Source organism: Sminthopsis crassicaudata, chromosome 1 (genome assembly GCF_048593235.1).
Source record: "Sminthopsis crassicaudata isolate SCR6 chromosome 1, ASM4859323v1, whole genome shotgun sequence".
Classification (NCBI taxonomy): domain Eukaryota; kingdom Metazoa; phylum Chordata; class Mammalia; order Dasyuromorphia; family Dasyuridae; genus Sminthopsis; species Sminthopsis crassicaudata.
This window is the reverse complement of record NC_133617.1, coordinates 175,324,463-175,344,710: the sequence shown is the minus strand read 5'-3', so window position 1 is coordinate 175,344,710 and position 20,248 is coordinate 175,324,463. Positions and strand designations below refer to the sequence as shown.

Sequence of the window (20,248 nt, the reverse complement as noted above, 5' to 3'; positions counted from 1 at the left end):
GAAAGATTGTACAGAAATGTGTCCCACTTCATTCGTTGAAACTGGTCATGTAAAATGATCCCGCTGTTATATTTTCATCCTAGATGTCAAATATCACATCTTAACTCACTATCTAGTCCATCAAACAGGAGCCTCATGAACAATTTTAAGGAAAGTGCAAGTTGCTGACTATCTCTTCTTTTAGAGTCTATCCATTCTAAATGATTGATATTACTGACCCTGACCCATAGTTAACTGCTGAAGCAAGTTTGGACTGGTCTTCTGAAGCAGTCCCAACCCACAAACATGATATTACCCTTCACTCACATGCTTGCAACATGACTCTTGGGTAGGTACTATTTCCAAGACTCTACAAAGCTTGCTATATTTGCATTACTGAAATGTTTCCTTGTGGTAACATTGTGACTTAGGGTAAATGGCATGATTTTCCAGTTATGAAAAGATGTTTATATACCACAGTTATAAAAAACCATAATTTGCCATGTATTCCCTCTCTCTGAATTCTTTATACTTGTTCTAAATGCCCTCTAGAGTATCTTTTTAATGTCCTCACCTTTAGATGCTGACTCCTGCAAAATGCATAACTTTACTTAGGTTTTTCCTCCTCCTCATGTGTCATTTTTTCTCTTTTGCTTTCTGAACATTATGACATAGTTGTTCAGGCCTGCTGGGCCCACTGAGCATGGCAGGGAACACACTCTCTCTCCCTGTCTCTCTCTCTCTCTCTCTCTCTCTCTCTTCTCTCTTTCTGTCTCTCTCTGTTTCTCTCTTTTCTCTCTTTCTCTCTGTCTCTCTCTCTCTTTCTCTGTCTTTCTCTCTCTCTCTCTCTCTCTCTCCTCCCTATCCCATTACTTTCTGGGGGTTGGCACTCTCTTTGGTTCCACCTTACAAAACAAAAGCTTATTTTCCCAAGAGAAATGTACCCATCTGGGGCCAGACATGCCCTCCAAAGGCCCCATTTCATTCTCGAAGCTGGCTAGGTTTTCCTCTTTCCAGACTACTCCACAGGGCTCTTTTATGGCACACTTTTCATACATAGGTACTTATCAATGCTGCAATGTCCAGGGCTATACACAGCTTTACTGTGGGATGAAGCACTTTGACCACGGGCTGTTTAACAGTGAATGAATTATTCATTGTTCTAAAAATACAGCCTTCTATTCATCCTAGATATAAAAAATTTAAGGTCTTAGACAAGCAAGGAGTTTTGTTTGTGTGTTCATTTTGGAGAGGATGAGTTCCCCATCTTGCTACCTTGGGGGAGGCATTTAGCGGGGAAGGAACATAAAAAATCAGTAAGCCCCTTGAATCTAGAAATTTGTGATTCTTGACTTTACTTAATGGTCACTGCCAAAAGATTCTGCTTTCTCTATACATTCTTCTTACTCTGTGCAATGTCCCGGCTCATCAAATGGCTGACAGTTCTCCAAACACATAAACTTTATCTAAACCAGTGGCTGGGTTCAGAAGACATACATATACTCACTCAGAAACAGACTTAAAATCACTCAAGAAATCATCTGATTCTGATATATATCCTACTTGTCAAGAGAGGATGATTTCTCACTGTGCACCAGATTTCACAACTCCTGCCAGTAAATGGTGCCAATTCTTATTAAAACTACTCCACAGAGTCTAAAGGCCACACACTAAAAATTCAACCTCCAGTACTGTGTGCCGGCTTCCTCTTCTCTTTTATTTTCATTTTCTACAAATCCAAGGCCTGACATGCTACTTCCTCTATACTCAGCCCTCCTCTTCAGCAGAGTTTTGAGTGTATAACATGACAAGGACCTTATGGTCCCCCATAAATTACTGCTGTCTTTGGATAATAGTAGAGTTGAGGTATGGGGAGGAGGACAGGAGAGGGGTGGGGAGGACAGAGAGGTTTTAAACAATGAGAATTGAATGATGGGAGAAGTATTTGTTTATTTGTTTTCCCAAGAGCCATTGCTGGGGTTACATCTTATTTAGAAGATAATCATTTGATTTTATAATTACTCTTGTGGGTTGCAAAATAATTACTGAGGAGGAAAATCTCTTCTGTGTTAAAATAGCAGAAGCCATTGTTTCAAAGTTCATGCTGAAACAATAACCAATTTCAGATTTTTAGATCTTAGGTGGGGATTGTAAAAACTCTTTTCTCTTTTGTAAGACATGTGAGCCTGAAACTAACAAAGAAAGGTTTTGGGCAGACCAACCAATGAAAACATATAAACAACCAAACTCAAGGGCTTTTCAAGTTGTCCCAAATAGGGCAAGACAGTGTGCTAAGTGCTTTGCAGATATTATCTTTTTAAGTCTATATGGACTTGGGTGAGTAATATCTCTGTCTGTTTCTGTCTCTTTTCTCTGTTTCTGTTTTTCTGTCTCTGTTTCTTCTTTCTATCTCTCTCACTCTTGGAAACAGGGAGACCAATTAGCAGGCAATTGCAATTGTCCAGGAAAAAGGTTACGAAGGCTTGCTAGGAAAGGTTATGAGGGAGAAATATTGTCTAGAGAGAGCTCACAAATCAAATGATGTGGAAACACTTGTCATTTCATTTCTCCCTCATGGATTATTGATCAAATCTGGTACTTCTTCCTAAAGAACATCTTTAATATCATTAATCACAGAAGCAGATTGTTACTTTAAATCTTAGTTCCACTTTGTATTCATGCAACTATACCATCAGCTTTTACCAACTTGAATAATCCACAAGTTATTGACCACTTGTCAATATTGACCACAAGACTCATTATTTCTTTATGATTTTGCAGCAGTTATCCTAAGAGCCATAATTGTCTAACATTCTTAACCTAATCCAACTCTAACCCAGTTATGTGCCCCCAAAATATAAGCTTCTTGAGGGCAGAATTTTCACTTTTGTATTTGTATTTCCAAGACCACAAACGCATCTGAACCATAGTAACTATTTGGTAAATGTTTGCTGCTTGATTGAGTGACCAATCCTCAATGGTTTCTTCTCTACAGCTCACCTAGTTCTCCTACCTTCAGGTATGGAAAGTGTCACTGAAGTGTTAGTCCTTATGTCTTGTACTTATAGAGTATTAAATGTAAAGGCTGGCATATTCCCATAGCAACCAAAGTAGCAGAATGAGTGCTGGACGTTAGTAATCCATTATAATAGATGGGTATTGATGTATTATCTAATTGGAGGCCATAAATGTAGAGTATCATATTAATTTCAACTAATTAATCATTTGGATAGGCTAATTTTCAGGCATTATATATTACATAGTTTTTTTTAGATGAAAACAAGTTTAAAAATAATACTGTGGATATTCAAATATTGCCTTTAAACAGAAAAAAATCATAGAAATAAGTGGAAAAACGTTTACATATGAAGAGATAGTAAAGATTAATATTCACGGTTGCATTAAAAATGAAGTGCCATGTGAAAATGTCCTTGATTTTTCGCCATGATCATCATAAAATTTTGGATTCTTTGACTTTTCCAAAACATTTTCTGCTATAAAAGTCTTGAAACTTCCAACTTGGGGCTATGGTCTTAGGCTCATTGCCCTTTCCTCTTACCTTTCCTCCTTAGTAAATAAACATCAATAGCAATAAACTCTGATCACCTCTCTTGGATACACAGAAACTTCCATTTACCTTCAATTTCCTCATCTGTAAAGATGATGTTTGTCTTTTTTTCTTCAAGAGGAACATGACATCAGGGACATGACCATGACATATCCAGAGACACATCAACATTTTCTGGGCAAAAAGGGGTTGCAAGTGAAGAAAGTTCAAGAAGCCCTGCATTATACAATTCCTAGAGTCCCTTATAGCTCTAAAATTCTACAGTTCTAAATCACAAAAAAAGAACCTTCCTTCAAAGGGGATTAGAATGAAATGAATCTTAAATTTCAATAAAATTTTAGCATAATGGTGCCATGTACTGGTGCACTCAAAAACATTTATATTGGAAATTATTTTGAAAACCATTTTGGTTGTTAAGTCCCTTCTCTAAAGTTGACAGAATAAAGGATTAATTAATTTGGTTATGGATAGATATTGTAAAGTATGCATATATGTTTTTTACTGATATAAAGACAAACTTGTGCTATTAGATAATTCAGAGGTTATTATGTGTCAGGAGCCTAGTTTCACAGAACTTTGAAGCTGGAAGGTATTCAGAGGCCATCAGAGTCCTACCAGGAACCAGAAACACATCCCCATACCACCTTTTAAGGAGGGGGTCATCCAGGCTTTGCTTGACAACTTCCAGTGACTGGAAACCATTATTCTTGGAAGCAGGCCATTCCATTTTGGGATAACTCATTTTTAGCAGATTTTCCATGACAAGTAAGTTCTGTCTCTTTGAAACTTCTACTATAGCTCCTAGTTCTGCCTTCTGTGGCCAACAAGAGTAATTTCTCTTCCACATGACTGACCATTCAAATTTTTATCATGTTTCTACCTATTTTTCTTTTGTCCAAATTAAATATTCTCCACATAGCCAATTATTGAAACTTGCAGCCAACTAAAACGTCAGGATCTTTTTCATCTGAACTATTTATTAAGGGTGGAGCCATCACTTTCCACCATTCTGTACTTGTACATTTGATTTAAAAAATACTGATAGAGGGTTTTTAATTTGTTCCTATTAAATTAATATTTACATGTATTGGGCCATTGCTTTAGCACATCAAGAACTTTTTTGGATGCTTACTCTGTCATCCAAAATATTAGTCACCCTTCTAACTTTCTGTAATCTGTAATTTTCAAAAAGATGCCATCTATAGCTTCAAATCCAAATCCATAAAGTACCAACGACAGATCCAACTTCCAGTGACTGGGAGCCAGTAGAGGCTCCACTTCCAGTGGATTCAGCCCATAAGAGGTTTTCCTCTATGATGACATTGAACAGTAAAGATCACTTTGGGGGTCTAGCTATTTAATCAGCTCTATCTATTGTCTAGCCTACTGACTGACAAATCATAAGCTAAGAATGATTTTTACATTTTAAAATAAAATGAAACTTTATTTTAGAATAGTTTTACTTAAAAATATTTTTTTTTAAATAGTGGCTGTACAAAAGCAAACATCTGGCAGTATCTGGCCCGAAGGGTCATTGTGTGCCACCTTCTGGTGACCACTATCTTCTCTCCATCTTGTCCACAAGAATATATAAAGTTATCAAATGTTTTGCTGAAATTGATGTATACTATGCATACATATACTTTATATTTCTCAGATTTTCTAATATAATAACTCTGTTTTAAGCTATTAAAAAAGCTAATGAAGTTAGTTTGACATGGCTTGTTCTTAATGAATGTATTATGGCAATTAATCATTACTTCTTGCATTTCTAAATGTCCACAAACTATCCTTTTCATAGTATACAGAAAACACCAACCAGCAATTACAGCATAGTCTGCCTTAATTTCAATTATTTTTACCCTCTTAAATATTTATATGTGTACATAATTTTAAAATAATTTTGTATATGTGTGTATATATATGTATATATATACATATATATACATATATACATATATATACATATATACATATATATATACATATACATATATATATACACACACACACACACATATATATATATATATATGTATATATATATATGTATATATATATATATATAAACTAAGGAGAAAGAGAGAGAGAGAATGGACAAAAAGGAAAAAGACACATGGGGGTAGGGGAGAACTATCAGTTCTTATAAAGAACTTTTTTAAACTTTAAGAAGAATTACATAATCATATGGCTAGAATTTTATTTCTTTTTTCAGTTATTTAAAATTGTATCAATTGATTTCATACATAGCAATACAGGGCCAAGATCATAGGGCTTGAAGATAAGAGCAGAAATTGAATCTCAGCCCTGGCACTTAATGCTTTACCCCAAACAAATAAATCATTCAACTTTCCTGAGACTGTTTCCTAAGGTATCTTGCCTTTAGTTATGCATCTAATAAGTTTTAGATGTAGAGTTCAAACGCATATATTTTATGAGTCTAAATCTAGCCTGCATTTCCCATTGATTGTATTTCCCATTTAGGTGCACCTTGCTTAATGCAATAGATTTATTTCTCAGAAATTGTTTGTAAATGACAACATATTTTCCTTGACTTCTAATATGCACTCATGGGTGATCTATTTTCATTTATGATTTTGAGAGAAAGGAGGTTCCTAACTCTTTCACGTTCTCCAATTCTCCCCTTTTGTATCACTTTTTGGTGTCAATTAAATTGACTTAGATTCAATTAAACAAAATTTTCCTGCTGGCCTATTTTGCTAAATAGATAAATATTTAAAGGTACCACAAAAAAGCTTTTGAAGGGCAAAGACTTCTCAAGAAGATTAATAGTAGTTGTCTTTTTTGTGGGTCCATTTTTAAAATATCACATTTTCTTTAACATAACTCAATTTCATATGACATCAGAAGAATTGAGATAGAATTTCATTTTAATGAATCTGAACAAACAAGAAAGTGGCTTTGTCCAATTCATGTGCCTTGCATTAAGTTTATTTTTTATTTTTTTATTTATTGTAGCTTTTTATTTACAAGTTATATGCATGGGTAATTTCACAGCATTGACAATTGCCAAGCCTTTTGTTCTAATTTTCCTCTCCTTCCCCCCATTCTCTCCCCCAGATGGCAGGTTGACCAATACATGCCAAATATGTTAAAGTATAAATTAAATACAATATTACTATACACATACATTAAGTTTAAAAAAAAAAACTTTAATGTACATACCAATGTCCCTTAGAAAACTCTGAGTTCCCAGCCTCCTATAACTTTCAACTTCAGTCCATCTCAAAAACATCCGGGGTAGTAATATTCTTTGTCTGACCTTCAACCACAGTCTTTCTACTTCCTGCTTCCAGAAAGCTAAATTCCTTTCCAATAATGACTTTATATTCTTTAATCTCTCCTGTTTTATCCTCCTAAACCTATTCTTTATACTCATCATGACCCTAGTTTCCTATTCTTCCATATTCTCCTTGTCCATCACCTTTGCTCTGCCTTCACTTTCCTTTTTCAGTGTTAACTTTAGGTTTAAGCAGTTCAATCATATTATCAGCTACTTTTGAATCCCTTACTCCTTTTCCTATTGCCAACCACACATTGCCAAATTTGCCAAACATGGATTAGCCACCTTCTTCTTTCTCTTCAGATGTTACTAAACACTGCTGGATAAAGTCATCCCAACATTGACCAGATCTACTACAAATTGCTGTTATGTCTTCACAGCTGAGTTCTCACTTCTTATTACATGGCAGTTCTTTTATTCTGTTCTGACTGAATCTATAAATTTCACCTAGGTATTCTAAATGTTCTTTTTTCATTTCAGACTTCCTACGAGACCCTTTCTATCTTAATAGAAGACCCTGATTTCTATTTTACTGAGATTAAAAAAGTCTATCCATCATATGTAAAGCATTGTATAAAATATAAAATACTATAAAATGCTAACTATAATTATTTTTCCTCGCTTGAAACCTCTAAACCTTTTTTAAATTATTTATTATGTCACATTTTCTCATCCTTTATTACAGTTCTGACACTTTTTTTCACCAAGGAAAATCCCTTTCCATATTTTGGCTCTTGATTCCATTCCATCACTTAGAAGAACTTGCTATCTTGTTTGTTCCTTATTTTCCGACTCATCTTTAATCTTTCTTCATCCTCTAGCTATTTCCCCACTGATTAGAAACAAGTGCAAGTTATCTTTCATCCTTAAACAAAAACAAACAAACAAACAAACAAACATCTCTTCATCTGACACTGCCATTTCCTTAAGATATTATCCTTTATATTGTTTCACTTTCACAGACAAATTTAGAAAGGTCGCCTACACTTGTTGCCTCCATTTCCTCATCTTTAACTCACTTTTCAATGCTTTGCAATTTGACTTATGACACTATCATGGCTCTCTCACAAAGTCACCTGTGATCTCTTACCTAATAATCCAGGGACCTTTTATCAGTTCTGATTATATCTGACGTCTTTGTAGCTTTTAATATTGTTAACCATCCTCTTCACCTAGACACTTATCTTTTCTTCGTTTCCATAACACTAGTTTTTTCTTGGTTCTCCTCCCACCTGTCTGGAGGTTCCTCAGTTTCCCTTGCTGGATTATTCTCTTTCTTCAACCTATTAAATGTAGGTATTTCTCAAGGCTTTTCCAGGGTCCTCTGCACTGTATACTTTTGGTAACTTTATGAGTTATCATGGATTCAATTATCATCTAAACACCAATAAATCCCAACTCTCTCTCTCTTTCCCTCTCCCCCACCTCACACAAATATATGCATGTATTTATATATATCCATAGAGAACCTTCACCTCTCTCTTGAAATGAATTCCAGTTCTGTATTGCCACCTACCTTTTGGATCTCTTCAGTTAGATGTCATATAAACATCTCAGACTCAACATGCCCACACACAATAAAATTTATTGCATTTCTTCACACACATACACACACACATCATTATCATCATCATTTTAAACTTCTCTATTTCTTCTGAGGATATTCCTATCCTTCTCATTACCCATATTATCAACCTTGAACTCTTCTGCCTACTTCAATTACTATATTCAATCATTTTTCAAGTTTTTCATTCTTACTTCTCTGAAGTCATTCCCAGTCTTTTCTACCCCAGATTACTCTCACTTATGTATAGAAGTCTTCTTGCCTCTAGCCTTTCCATTCTCCAATGCATTTTCCATACTATTGTTAACTTGATATTCCTAAAACACAAATCTAGCTGTCACTTTCCTCTCACCTCCACTTAATTTTTTTTTTCATGGATTCTTATTACATTGAAATGTAATCCATTTATTATTAAATCCATTTCAATGGATTCCCATTAACTTTAAAATAAAATACACACATTTCAGTCTAACATTTAAAATCCTCAATAATCTAGCTCTCACTTACTTTTCCAATCTTATTTCCATGTTTCTCTACCTATACTCTCTTTTTCAGTCCAAGTAGTCTGATAACTATTCCTCATGCACAGAGTTTTGTCTGCTATTTACTTCTGTTTTTGTGCCTGGAATGCACTCCCTCCCAATTTCTGCCTCAAAATATCTCTGGCTTCTTCATCTCACAGTTCAGGTGCTACCTTCAACATAAAACCTTTTGTATCATCCCCAATTAATCACAATCTCCCTCTTGAAATTTCTGAAAACATGACTTTGTAAATTTTCATATTTACTTATTCTCATATATGTATCATAATTTTCCAATAAAGCAGAAGCTTCTTGAGGGTCAGAATTTGTTTTTATCTTTGTGTTACCAATACTTCACCTATACCAAGGTTTGAATAAGTGTTTATTTATTTAAATAATATTGAAGCCCTTTGCAATGCTATAGGTTTAGGGATAATACTGAGTTTGTGTGTTGTGGATATTCTAAATAAATTACTTGTTTATTTTGCACTATATTTTCAAACAATAACATTGTGTGTGTATGTATGTGTGTGTGTGTGTGTGTGTGTGTGTGTGTGTGTAGTGTGTAGTGTGTGTGACTTTTCACTTATGAGATGAAAGTCAGTAGAGCCAGAGTCAGTGGTTCTTTGCCAACATTGCTCTACTTAAATTAAGCTTATTTCTGTATCCTCAGATAAATCTCTGGTTCTTGTATTATTATTATTCACATCCCCATACCCACCCCTCCTTTCCCCTTCTTTGCTTCTCTAACTGGCTTTTTATCCTACCCATCTCTACAAGTGTAATCAAATACTGGATTCATACCCTGTATTAAAATTCAAGTTCTAAACAAAATTATTAAATTAAAATTATTAAAAGTTATTAAACAGACTAAGGGATATATTGAAAAGTACAGGTAAATGTGTTTCTTTTATAGGTTTTAATTTTTTTTTAAAGAATCAAATGAAGGAAAATTAACAATGCTCTGTTGCTAGGTTTGTGGATATTAGAAACTATTACTCTAAGCATATTAAAAATAAGTTTTCAAGTATGTATATGTGTGTATGTGTGTGTGTGTTTGTGTGTGCATATGAATACACAGAGAAAAATACACAGAGGAGGAAAAAAGTAGGTTGGAAAATGTTTCACTTTTAAGCAATTTCAAGTGTTCCTGCTCTATGACAGCAAAATCATGGCCTACCATGTTCTCAGAATGGTGAACATAAGCAGGTTGTGTTAAACCATATCTGAACTAGGCACAAATAATGCTGTGAAAGATACCATAAAGTGCACACATAAATGGAAATAGAGACAGAGTAGTCAAAATGTGAGAAAGAAATATAGAATTGAGTATGGCATTGGTATCACAAAATGATAAAAGACTCGGAAGACCACCTTCAGAATCCTAAGTAGATCCTCCATATGATTTATGAAAAAATGAGGACGAGAATAGCACAGAACACGAAGACATGGTTGTATTATAGCATATGCATATATATATATGTATATATATATACATATTATATATATAAGCTTTTCTATAATATGACAGACACATCAAAACACCAATACACTGATATGTGCACAAACAACCTCACTTGACTTTTTTCTCTTTTATGGAAACTTATGGAACATAACACTAAGAATTTTGTCATGGATTGCTGTTTGAAATTATTTCAAAATACTTTAGGAAAATTACTAACATGACTGCTGTTTTATGAATGAAGAAAACTGCTTAAACACAATAGCTTTGGCAAAGTCTATGGGCTCAACAATGAAAAAGGTAAGAACAGAAGCAATGGATCTGCTTAGAATCACAAAAATGAGTGACATCTCATTAAAAAAACAACAACCAATCTCTAATATTTTTGAACTGTTGACATCAGTCACAAAAATATGCTCTCTCTCATGGCATACAGCATGGAAGCTCAATCCCAGAGCTGAATAACATTCATTCTAAGCAACTGGAATAATAAATCATTGGGTGGAATATAAGATAAATGGATTTGAAGATGTATGCTCCCTTAAGAGAATATGTTATAAGGAGTGATAAATATCAGAAAATCCTAGATTTTGAAAGCTAGAAAGAATCTTAGAGGTCATCTAATTCAATGACAATACATGTAGCTTATAGGCTAGATGTGACCCACAATGCTCCCAAGTGTGGCTAGCATCAAATTAAAGTGGAATTGGGAAATATCTAAATAAATAAAACCACAAAAAATATAGGTAATATTAATATGTGCCAGATATTCTTAGTTTAGTGACCCTTTGTTCTGTTTGAGTTTGGTATCATTGATTATTGATATCATTGATTTTACAGGAAAAAGAAACTGAGGCCTAGAGAGATATAAGATTGACTTAACTTAGAGAGGAAAGAGGTTATTGATATTTCTTTATTTTCAATATGATTATAGCTGCAAATATTCAGTTTCCAGAGTTTTTTAGAGGTATATATCTATGTTTGTCCCCTGCCTGACTCACTATTAGAATATCATAAGGTTAATTGTTAAACAATTCACCAAACTCTGTTTGCCTTGCAAAAATTTCAGGTTTATCTGGACTTTTAAAAGGCCATACCACATAAACAGATTTTTCCCCAGAGGACTCAATCACTTTTTCATTAAAAGCAAAAGGTTAAATTTGACCTCATTCTCTTTAAAGGTTTAAGTGAACTCCCAATACATTCAGGTAGGCAGCTTCATCCATGCAAACTAATAACTGTAAGACATCTCAGTGTTCTTTCACAGAGAAACCAATATAATCTCTGTGGTTAGACTCTTCTGAAATTAAGTACTTTGATATTAAAGGAGGCATCCTTACCTCCTCAAATCCTTCTGAATGATTAGAGACTGTAGAGTCAATGCAGATAAGAAGAAATTCCTGCTGTGAGCAGTACAATTTATGCCTTAATACTACTAGGAGTGCAGAAAATAGACACACACACACACACTATTGAACATAGTCAGTTACTGTGTTTGTATTTGTACACATACATGCATTCATGAGTAAATGATGCTCCTTTCTGGTTTTGCCAACATTTAGAAATACTCAACTGAGACAAATCTGTGAAGGGTGTTGACAGTTTTTCTTCAGGGGAATCAATTTAGCTAAACTAACAGCCTGAGTTTCTCCAGTACAAAAAACCGCCTTAGTCTGTATCCCAATATAAATGCTTTGTGTACATATCATAAAGGATTTGATTTGCAGTCACCAGGAAGAAGTAAGAGTAACAACTGCCAAATTATGAAACACACCTATGTAACAACCCCCAGTAGTAACTCTTAGTATTGCCAGAAAAAGCATCCTTTTCAGTGCAGTCCCAGGTTCTCTCCAGTCTAAGCTGAAAAGCCATTGCATACAGTCTCCCTGGCAGTTTAATCAAAGAAAAGTATAATTACACTAGCAGGACTCTAATTTTGAAAAGACATTAGTGAAGCCCTCCTTACTTCATTACACTGAACTCCACTGGTTGACAGAAGAGAGTTCTCGGTAATATTCGCTGCTCTGGTTGGAACAAACTAAACCATCTCTGCTTGTGTGAACATTTCCTTCACCAGAGAAACCTAGCAGGTACAAGGGCAGAAAAGAAAAGGAGGTTCTTAACACTCAGTCCTTATGGTGACCGCTAATGTTTGCATCCCGAAACTTTTCTCTGACCTTCAGATCCGTGAGACATGTTCAGACAGTATCAGAAAGACCCCGGACTCCCTTCAAATGCACAAGGAAATGCCATCCTATTTGGTGACAACCTGCACGGGAAGGCGCCTGAACCACAGCAAGCCAATCTTAATTTCAAGTTCTTTTTGGTGGTTCTTGAAAAATTAACTTAATTGCTCTATTTAAGCTTAGATAGTGGGAAGGGCTGTGGACACAGATGCCCTCAGCCTGCCCACCGAGGTGTCTCCCCTCTCCCCCCTGCAGGATTCAGGATGTTTGGCTCCTTCAGAGCTCTCAGAGCTGTCAAAGACCCCAGGCCCTATTTCCCTCTCCTGAAATATTACCCCAGCCTCTGAGGGGCAGCCTGGGGTGCAGCCACCACACCCCAAAGCCATATTGCAGAACATCCGAGCCTCCCGACAGTGAAGCTCAGCAACGCCTCCTTCCATAGAGGCTGAAAGTTTGGGTGGGGTGAGAGCAGACAGGGCAAATAAAAGGGACCCCAGCCACCACACGCCTGGCCAAGTCCACCGACCCTCCCCAGGAGGGATCAAAACGGAGTTGTCTGGTCCTTGTTCACCTGTTTCAAACCTAGTTTCAGTGGCAAGGAGAGGGCTCCTCTCCTCACGCTCCCCAGAAGTCCTCCGAGTGCTTTATACCCGGGGTCTTTCTCTGCGACCCCGCTGAGCGTCCGGCCACGCCAGGAAACCCAAACAAACCTCCCTCTCTGCGGCCGCTCCCTGGCTCCCCCTGCTCGGAGACATCCCAGCACTCACCGTCCCGGCTCTCCTCCCCGCCGCGACTGCAGTTGCTGCAAATGTGTTTAATCTCCTTGCCTAGGTGGCAATGGATCACGAAGGATACATTGTTGTTAGGCGCGGGCTCCTTCAGGGGTTTCATCCTCATCAAATAAAAAGCTTTCCTTTTCGGTTTCTCCAGGCTCGGCTCTGGCCCCGAGCCCTGCCCGCAGCCCAGCGAAGGCAAGGCAAACATCCCAAGCTGCCCCGTGGGTGAGTGATGGGCCATCCGCTCCCTCTCCGCCCGAGCGCTGAGCTGTCACACCGGCGGGGACTCGCTCCCTCATACACACCCCCCTTTCCCCACCCACCGAGGGGTGCACCGCTCTAGCTCTGAAATGGGAAGGTAGAGAGGAGGTGAAAGGGGAAGCTGGGGGCGGGGGCGGGGAGGCCGCGCTAACTAAGTCTGAGTGACCTCTATGACCTATATGTCTCCACCAATCCCCAAAATCTCAGCCGGAGGTTGCCCCCAGCAAGTGAAGTCCTCGAACCTACCTGAGGTGCTTCTCACCTCCCTGGATCTCAGATGCACCGTTTGTCTTGCACTTCTTCCCTCCCCCTCTTCCCAACTTAAGCATCTTCAGCAGCAAATCAGAGCTTGGTCCTTTTTCCGCCCTCCCCGGCTACCTTGGCCACCCATCTCCCTCCCGGGTAAGTATCATCGCCCAGAAGCCCCGTCATTATGAACCCTCTGGAGAGGACCGGGGTGCCCATCTGTGGAGTGGAATAATCTACCCTCCTCAAGCCAAGCGCCAGCAGCACATTACTTCCACCCTAGCAGGCAGACGAGACATTTCAATATCACCGGCATTTCACCGTATCACTGATTCTCAGAGCCAACCTGCAGCCCCAGCTTCTGACAGGACCAAGGTGCCAGACTGCCGGGGAAGACAACTGTTAGTTAGCCCTTCTAGTCTGTTCAATGAAGATGCCCCTCCCCCCTTAAAGTTAATATTTTCTTTAATTGGGTTAATCGAAAACCCCTCCGGCTGTGCTAGCATCCCCGATAAAGCTCAGCAACGATAAGGGACACCAAATTAAATTCTAAATACATGACAGATTCTTAAAATAAGGCAAATAATCCACGGGCGCTAAAGAGGCATTGTTAATTCTAGCTGAAAACAATAACCTTTGCCTTCACTCTTTTCCATCAAAGTCGTTTCATCTGAAAGATTGCGATGTTCTTGCCAGTTATTCAAGGTTAAATAGTCCTGTAGGGCAGGGTGGGCATGATCTCAAACCAGGCATTTCGGGAGAGTGTCCAAAAGTGGCTCAATTGCTACCCACCCTCCAAAGCCTGAGAAGTACAAATGCAGACATCCACAGATAAAGAAGCATAACTAGGGCAGGGGGATTGCAGGGTGCCACAATTTTGAGGCACTGGTAGTATTTTATCCACAAGAAAAAAATAAGTTTAGCAAAAATACGGGATAGGGACTCAACCTGTGATTTTAGTATTTAGCGATTTAGTATCTCCAACAATGCAAATCAGCACTTTTTTTTTTTTTTTTTTTTTTTTTGCAACTTAAACTCTTAGAAAGTTGTCTAGAGCTCTAGGAAGTTAATTAAGTGACTTGTCCCAAGTCACAGAGCCAGTATGTATCAGATGCCAGTCTTAACCTGAGATCTTGACTTACAGACCCTCTCTCTATCTACTGTTCATGTTGCCTTTCAATTAACAAGAATAATTTGTTAAAATCACAAAGATCAGAGAGCCCATTTCTATCTTTTCCCTTCTAAGGCAACTTGCAAGTGATCTCCATTGCCCCCTTCCCAAATTTACTCCCCCCCCCTTGAATTTGTTTCTGAAAGTTGATTTGAGGGTGTATGTCTTGGGGCAGTAGATGGGGTGGGGGAGGCTAGTCTCACCCTAAATAATCTTATTTTGCTACTATTTATCCCTATAGTTATTACTTACAAGTACTTTTGTCTGGAAAATACCACATTCAAGTCATAGAGACTGTTTGATCTAGTTTAATAGGAAAACAAGTATAAGCTATCATCACTTCACTTTTTTCAGAAAAATGCTGGTGTCCAGATTCTATGACCTACTGGAAAAGAAATCTGTCAGGGAGCAAAGGACTCAGGTCTGCCTCTTATATACAATTTGACCTTAACTACCGCATTTTCAGTATGTATCAAAAGGTTGAATAACTTTTGACCTCTAGTCTCTATTACTAAACAAATGCCTAATGACTTTTCAAATTATCCATAGATTTATGTCACTTAGTTCCTGGGTGATTACAAGCCCAAATTCAAGGATGGGAAAAGTCCTGTTTGTCATGCAGCTTGAGCTGCAAATAAGGCTTTCTGGGGGCTCCAAGCACCCATAATTTGGGAGGGAGACTGGGAGGTCTTTTATATTATTTGAATTTTTTTTGTTAAAGAAAACTATGGTGGCATACCCAACAAAACCTCTTTTAAAATATTATACCATCAAAAATGAAAAATCATTATTTTTCATCATTATTTTAAATATTTTTTAGTATTTTAATTTGTTTTAAATGTGCAATTTTAAACAAGCTATTAAAATTGTCTATTTTTATTTTTGAAACATAAGAACTGGTAGAGTATTAAAAATATAATGTATATATATTGTATTTAATTTATACTTTAACATATTTAACATGTATTGGTCCACCTGCCATCTAGGGTGGGGGGGAAGGAGGGGAAAAATTAGAACAAAAGGTTTGGCAATTGTCAATGTTGTAAAATTACCCATGCATATATCTGGTAAATAAAAACCATTAAAAAATTTTAAAAATATATGATGTATAAATTACATTTGTATAAATGTATAAAAATGTAAAAAATGAGTAAAACATTTCAGAAAATCAAGAATTATGTGGATTGTAAATTTTAAAAAAATAATTAAAACATATATAAAAATCATAGCAAAGAAGGGTAGGGAAAATTAATTATGCAATGATCAGTAATGAATCTGAGCCCAGGTTTTTAGGAAGGAGCATTGAGTTCAGACCTGATGGTAGCTAGGAAGATCTTAGAGGATATATGCACTGTGTTGTGTCAGATTTCAGATTTAAGACATCAGTGGCACAACTTCTTATTTTGCTGTATAAGGATGGTAAATAGGGATGCCAGTAGGGCACATTTGGAAAAGAAATAATTTGAAATCTGAACCGTGAAACAACTACCTATGAAATCTCTCTAATATTGTACTAAGAGTAACTGGAATAATCTGGTACTAGATATAAGCAGATGTTGTATTGTACTAGATTACAGAAAGCATATCCAATGTTATCCTCTTTTTGCTATCTTCTATAGATACATAAATATATGTATACATACATATACACATGTATCCATATATAGTATATTCTTATCAATCAATAAAATGCCCACCACATGTTAGGCGCTGTGCTAAATACTGAGTATACAAATACAAAGAATAAAATAATCTCTACTCTCTACAAATATATACAGAATATATATTGTTCAAGAAGTTATACACATACATAAGCAAGCGTATACTCATAAATATTTATCATTAATGCTCTCCAAAAAAGCACATGCAATCACTTTTAAGTTTAATAGATATTATTAACACTTTACATAAAAACAATCAAGAAAGAAATAATCCCTGATTTGCATTTATTGCAAGTATCTGAGGTGTTCACCTTGAAAAATCCGAATCTGATTAGATCAATCAATGATTCCTTATCTGGCTTCATATGTTAAGAGATATTCTTGGGTTTTTGAAAAGACAAACAGGTGTCTTTAATAAGAATAGATCATGACAGGTGAGAAAGTCAGACAGAAAGACACAGACTAAGAGACACAGAGACAGACAGAGGCACACATAGAGACACAGAGAGATAGAGCAAGAAAGTATGAAAAACCACATGCCTTTTAAAAAGTAACATATCTTCAATTTAATTGAAGTAACTGCTAAATACATAGCCTCAGCCCCTAATTCCTTAGCTTGGACTGTGGGAGAATTATGTGTAGTTTCAAGAGCTAAGAAACACTTTGTGCTATTGCTGGAAGAGAAGGTAAGTCATGGAATTTTGAAGTCCAAAGGTATTTTAGATGCCATCTAATCCATGAACTCCCCTACCTAACTTAAACAACCAAAAATCCTATTTTTTTTTGTGCCTACGATGTGCTAAACATTGGGAATAGAAATACAGAGAAAAGTTCTGTTCTTCCATTCATCTCTTCTGAAATATTTGATAAAGGAGGGATCAAGAGATTCAGTATTTCGTCACATCTCTAGGTACTAAATTCCTTTTCTTCCTAAAGGGCCCATTTCAGGTATAATGTGGCTAAGCCATATTATAGAGGATTCCTTGCCTTTGAAATCAAATATTTAAATTTAAATCTGGCTTTGTCCTTCACAGCTATGTGATTTTGGGGAAAATCACTCACTATCTCTAGTGATTATAAAATAAAGATTTGAACTAGATGTCTTCTAAGTTATATGAACTTCCATATCTCTACATATAAAAGTTCCATTCTAGTTCTCTTTTGTACTTGCTGTGGTTATTCAGTTCTTCAGTTGTTTCCAATTCTATGTGACCCTATGAGGTTTTTTTTGGCAAAGATACTGGAGTAGTATCTTTCTCCCACAAAAGTAGTTTCTTTCTTCCATGTGTCCCCATCTTACAAAGGAAGAATTGAGGCACATAGGACTTAAGTGACTTGTTCAGGGTCACACAACTAATAAGTTTTTGAAGCTAGATTTGAACTCAGATCTCAACTCCAGGCCCAGTGCTCTATTCATTTTACTACCTCGCTGCTCTGAATGTGATCACATACAATATTCATTTGTGCATAACTTATCCCTTCCATTAGATTGTGAGCTCTCTGGGGGAAGCAAATGTGTCTTTTTCCATCTTTATATACTCAGCACCTAGTGTAATCCCTGGAACACATTTGATGCTTAATATACACTTCTTAGAGTTGGGCATTTTTTTGCCCTTTTTATAATTCTCTTGTTGCCAACTCTTAACTGAATTAACATCAGGGGGAAAAGAAAGCCCTCCCAGGTCTTGTCTTTTAACATACAGATGCCATGTGTACTTAGTATATAGGTTTTCCTTAAACCATCTGCCAACACTATTCTAATATAACAAGCCAATGGCATTCAATGCCAGGATCGCCTTATAAAGAATCTGCATTTGCCTCAGCCCATAAGACAAAAATATGTTCAATTATGGTCTACATAATTATGGCTAGAGCCTGCTGTTGCTGCTGCTAATCAAACTCCTTGCACAGATAATGGAAGGAAATTAGCATACTGCAGTATTCCTAGAGGGAAAAAATGGTGGTCTTTTTTGGCTTTTAAAAAAGAAAAAGAAAACAGAAGGGACAGATAACAGCAGCTATTGACAAAGCACTATGAGACTAGAGAAAGGCAATGTTTGGGAGTCACATGCTGGGATGGCGCACCTGCTTGTTCTGTGACACCTTCTGAAACGTACCAGGAATCTGGGACTATCTCTTCTTGCAGCTGCATAGGGTTGGAATTCTCCCACTAGGATATTACACAGTGTAGAAATATGTATACAAACATACATACACACATATACATATAAATACATCCATACACATACATAAATATATATTTATATATTTATGTACATATATATGTAATTAGGATCAACTGCATGAGCACTAAGAAGAGGGATAAAGGACATATAACATGATGCCTTCTAGAAGCTTAAAAAGTATTGAAAGAGAGAAGGGGATGATGGGTATCTAATGGGAATACATCAGAGTAGAACTTTCAGCTAAAAAGCATATATCTAGCATAGTTGCACATAGTAGGCCTATAGTAAATGCAGCTAGGTGGCTCAGGGGATAAAGCACTAGTTCATGAGACAAGAAGCCCCGAGTTCAAATCTGAAGTCAGATACTTATTAGCTGAGTAACCCTGGACAAGTCACTTTACTCTGTTTGCTTCAGTTTCCTCATCTGTAAAATAAGTGGAGAAAAAAATGGAAAAGCTGTTTCCATTATTTTTGCCAAGAAAACTGTAAATGCGGTCATGAAGAATCAGACCCAACTGAAATGACATTACTATAAGTATTACAGAGTTATGTTTATAAGCCCTGAGAGATGATAGGGATTCTGGAGTGATCAAAAACAGAGAGGGATACTTAGAGAAAACTGTAAAAGTGCAGGTAAACTTTAAATTACATTTTGAAGGTAGGAAAAGAAATTATCTTGCAGAAAGCAAAAAACAAGGAGGGCAAAGTAAGGTCAGAGATTGGGGGAAGTAATGATTGTGCCAGGCAATAATCGGTATTACTTGGGTATATCAGAGAACTCAAGTGGGGTGTTTTCAGAAGAAAATACAACAATGAAGGAATGTGACTAAAATTTCTTGATGTTCAATCATGTCCAACTCTACATGACTCCATGGACTTTGTTCATGGGGTTTACTTGGCAGAGATATTGGAATGATTTGTCATTTCCTTCTCCACTGTGGCCCCATTTTAAGGATAAGGAACTGAGGCAAATAGGAAGGTCACACAGCTAGTAAGCGTCTATGGCTGAGTTTGAATTTAGATCTTCCTGTCTCCAGGCCCCATGGTCTGTCCATTGTACCACCTAACTAACCAGCTATAACTTTTATCAGGCCTTAAGATACTAAAGATAATCTTGGCTGAGAGAAGCAAAGCAACAGATATACATGTTAGACCTGGATTTTGCTCTTGACTCTATGAACTTATGATGGTGATCATTTAATTCCAAAAAATCAGTCATTAATGATTCCCCAAACTATCGAGTCTATGAATAGTTTTTAACCTTAAAAGCAAGACTGAGGATTTAAATTTTGAAATGACTTGGAAGTGCTCGGATATTCATTAAGAAATCTTCTAAAGTGACACAAGTATTATTATTAAATCC

General features: G+C 36.7%; 1 protein-coding gene across 12 annotated transcripts in view; it reads right to left on the bottom strand.

Annotated features, from left to right (window-relative positions):
* The window catches only part of PHACTR1 (phosphatase and actin regulator 1), a 604,015-nt gene that overhangs the window by 270,259 nt on the left and 313,508 nt on the right, over positions 1–20,248 (bottom strand). For 3 of the 12 annotated variants that reach the window (XM_074271807.1, XM_074271841.1, XM_074271851.1), the window contains exon 1: positions 13,352–13,666. The exons of the other annotated variants lie outside the window; for them this stretch is intronic. In XM_074271807.1, coding sequence (XP_074127908.1) covers positions 13,352–13,601 — 250 coding nt within the window. In that variant the 5' untranslated portion in view covers positions 13,602–13,666. Of the gene's footprint in view, positions 1–13,351; positions 13,667–20,248 lie in introns of those variants that run through there. 12 annotated transcript variants of the gene reach the window in all.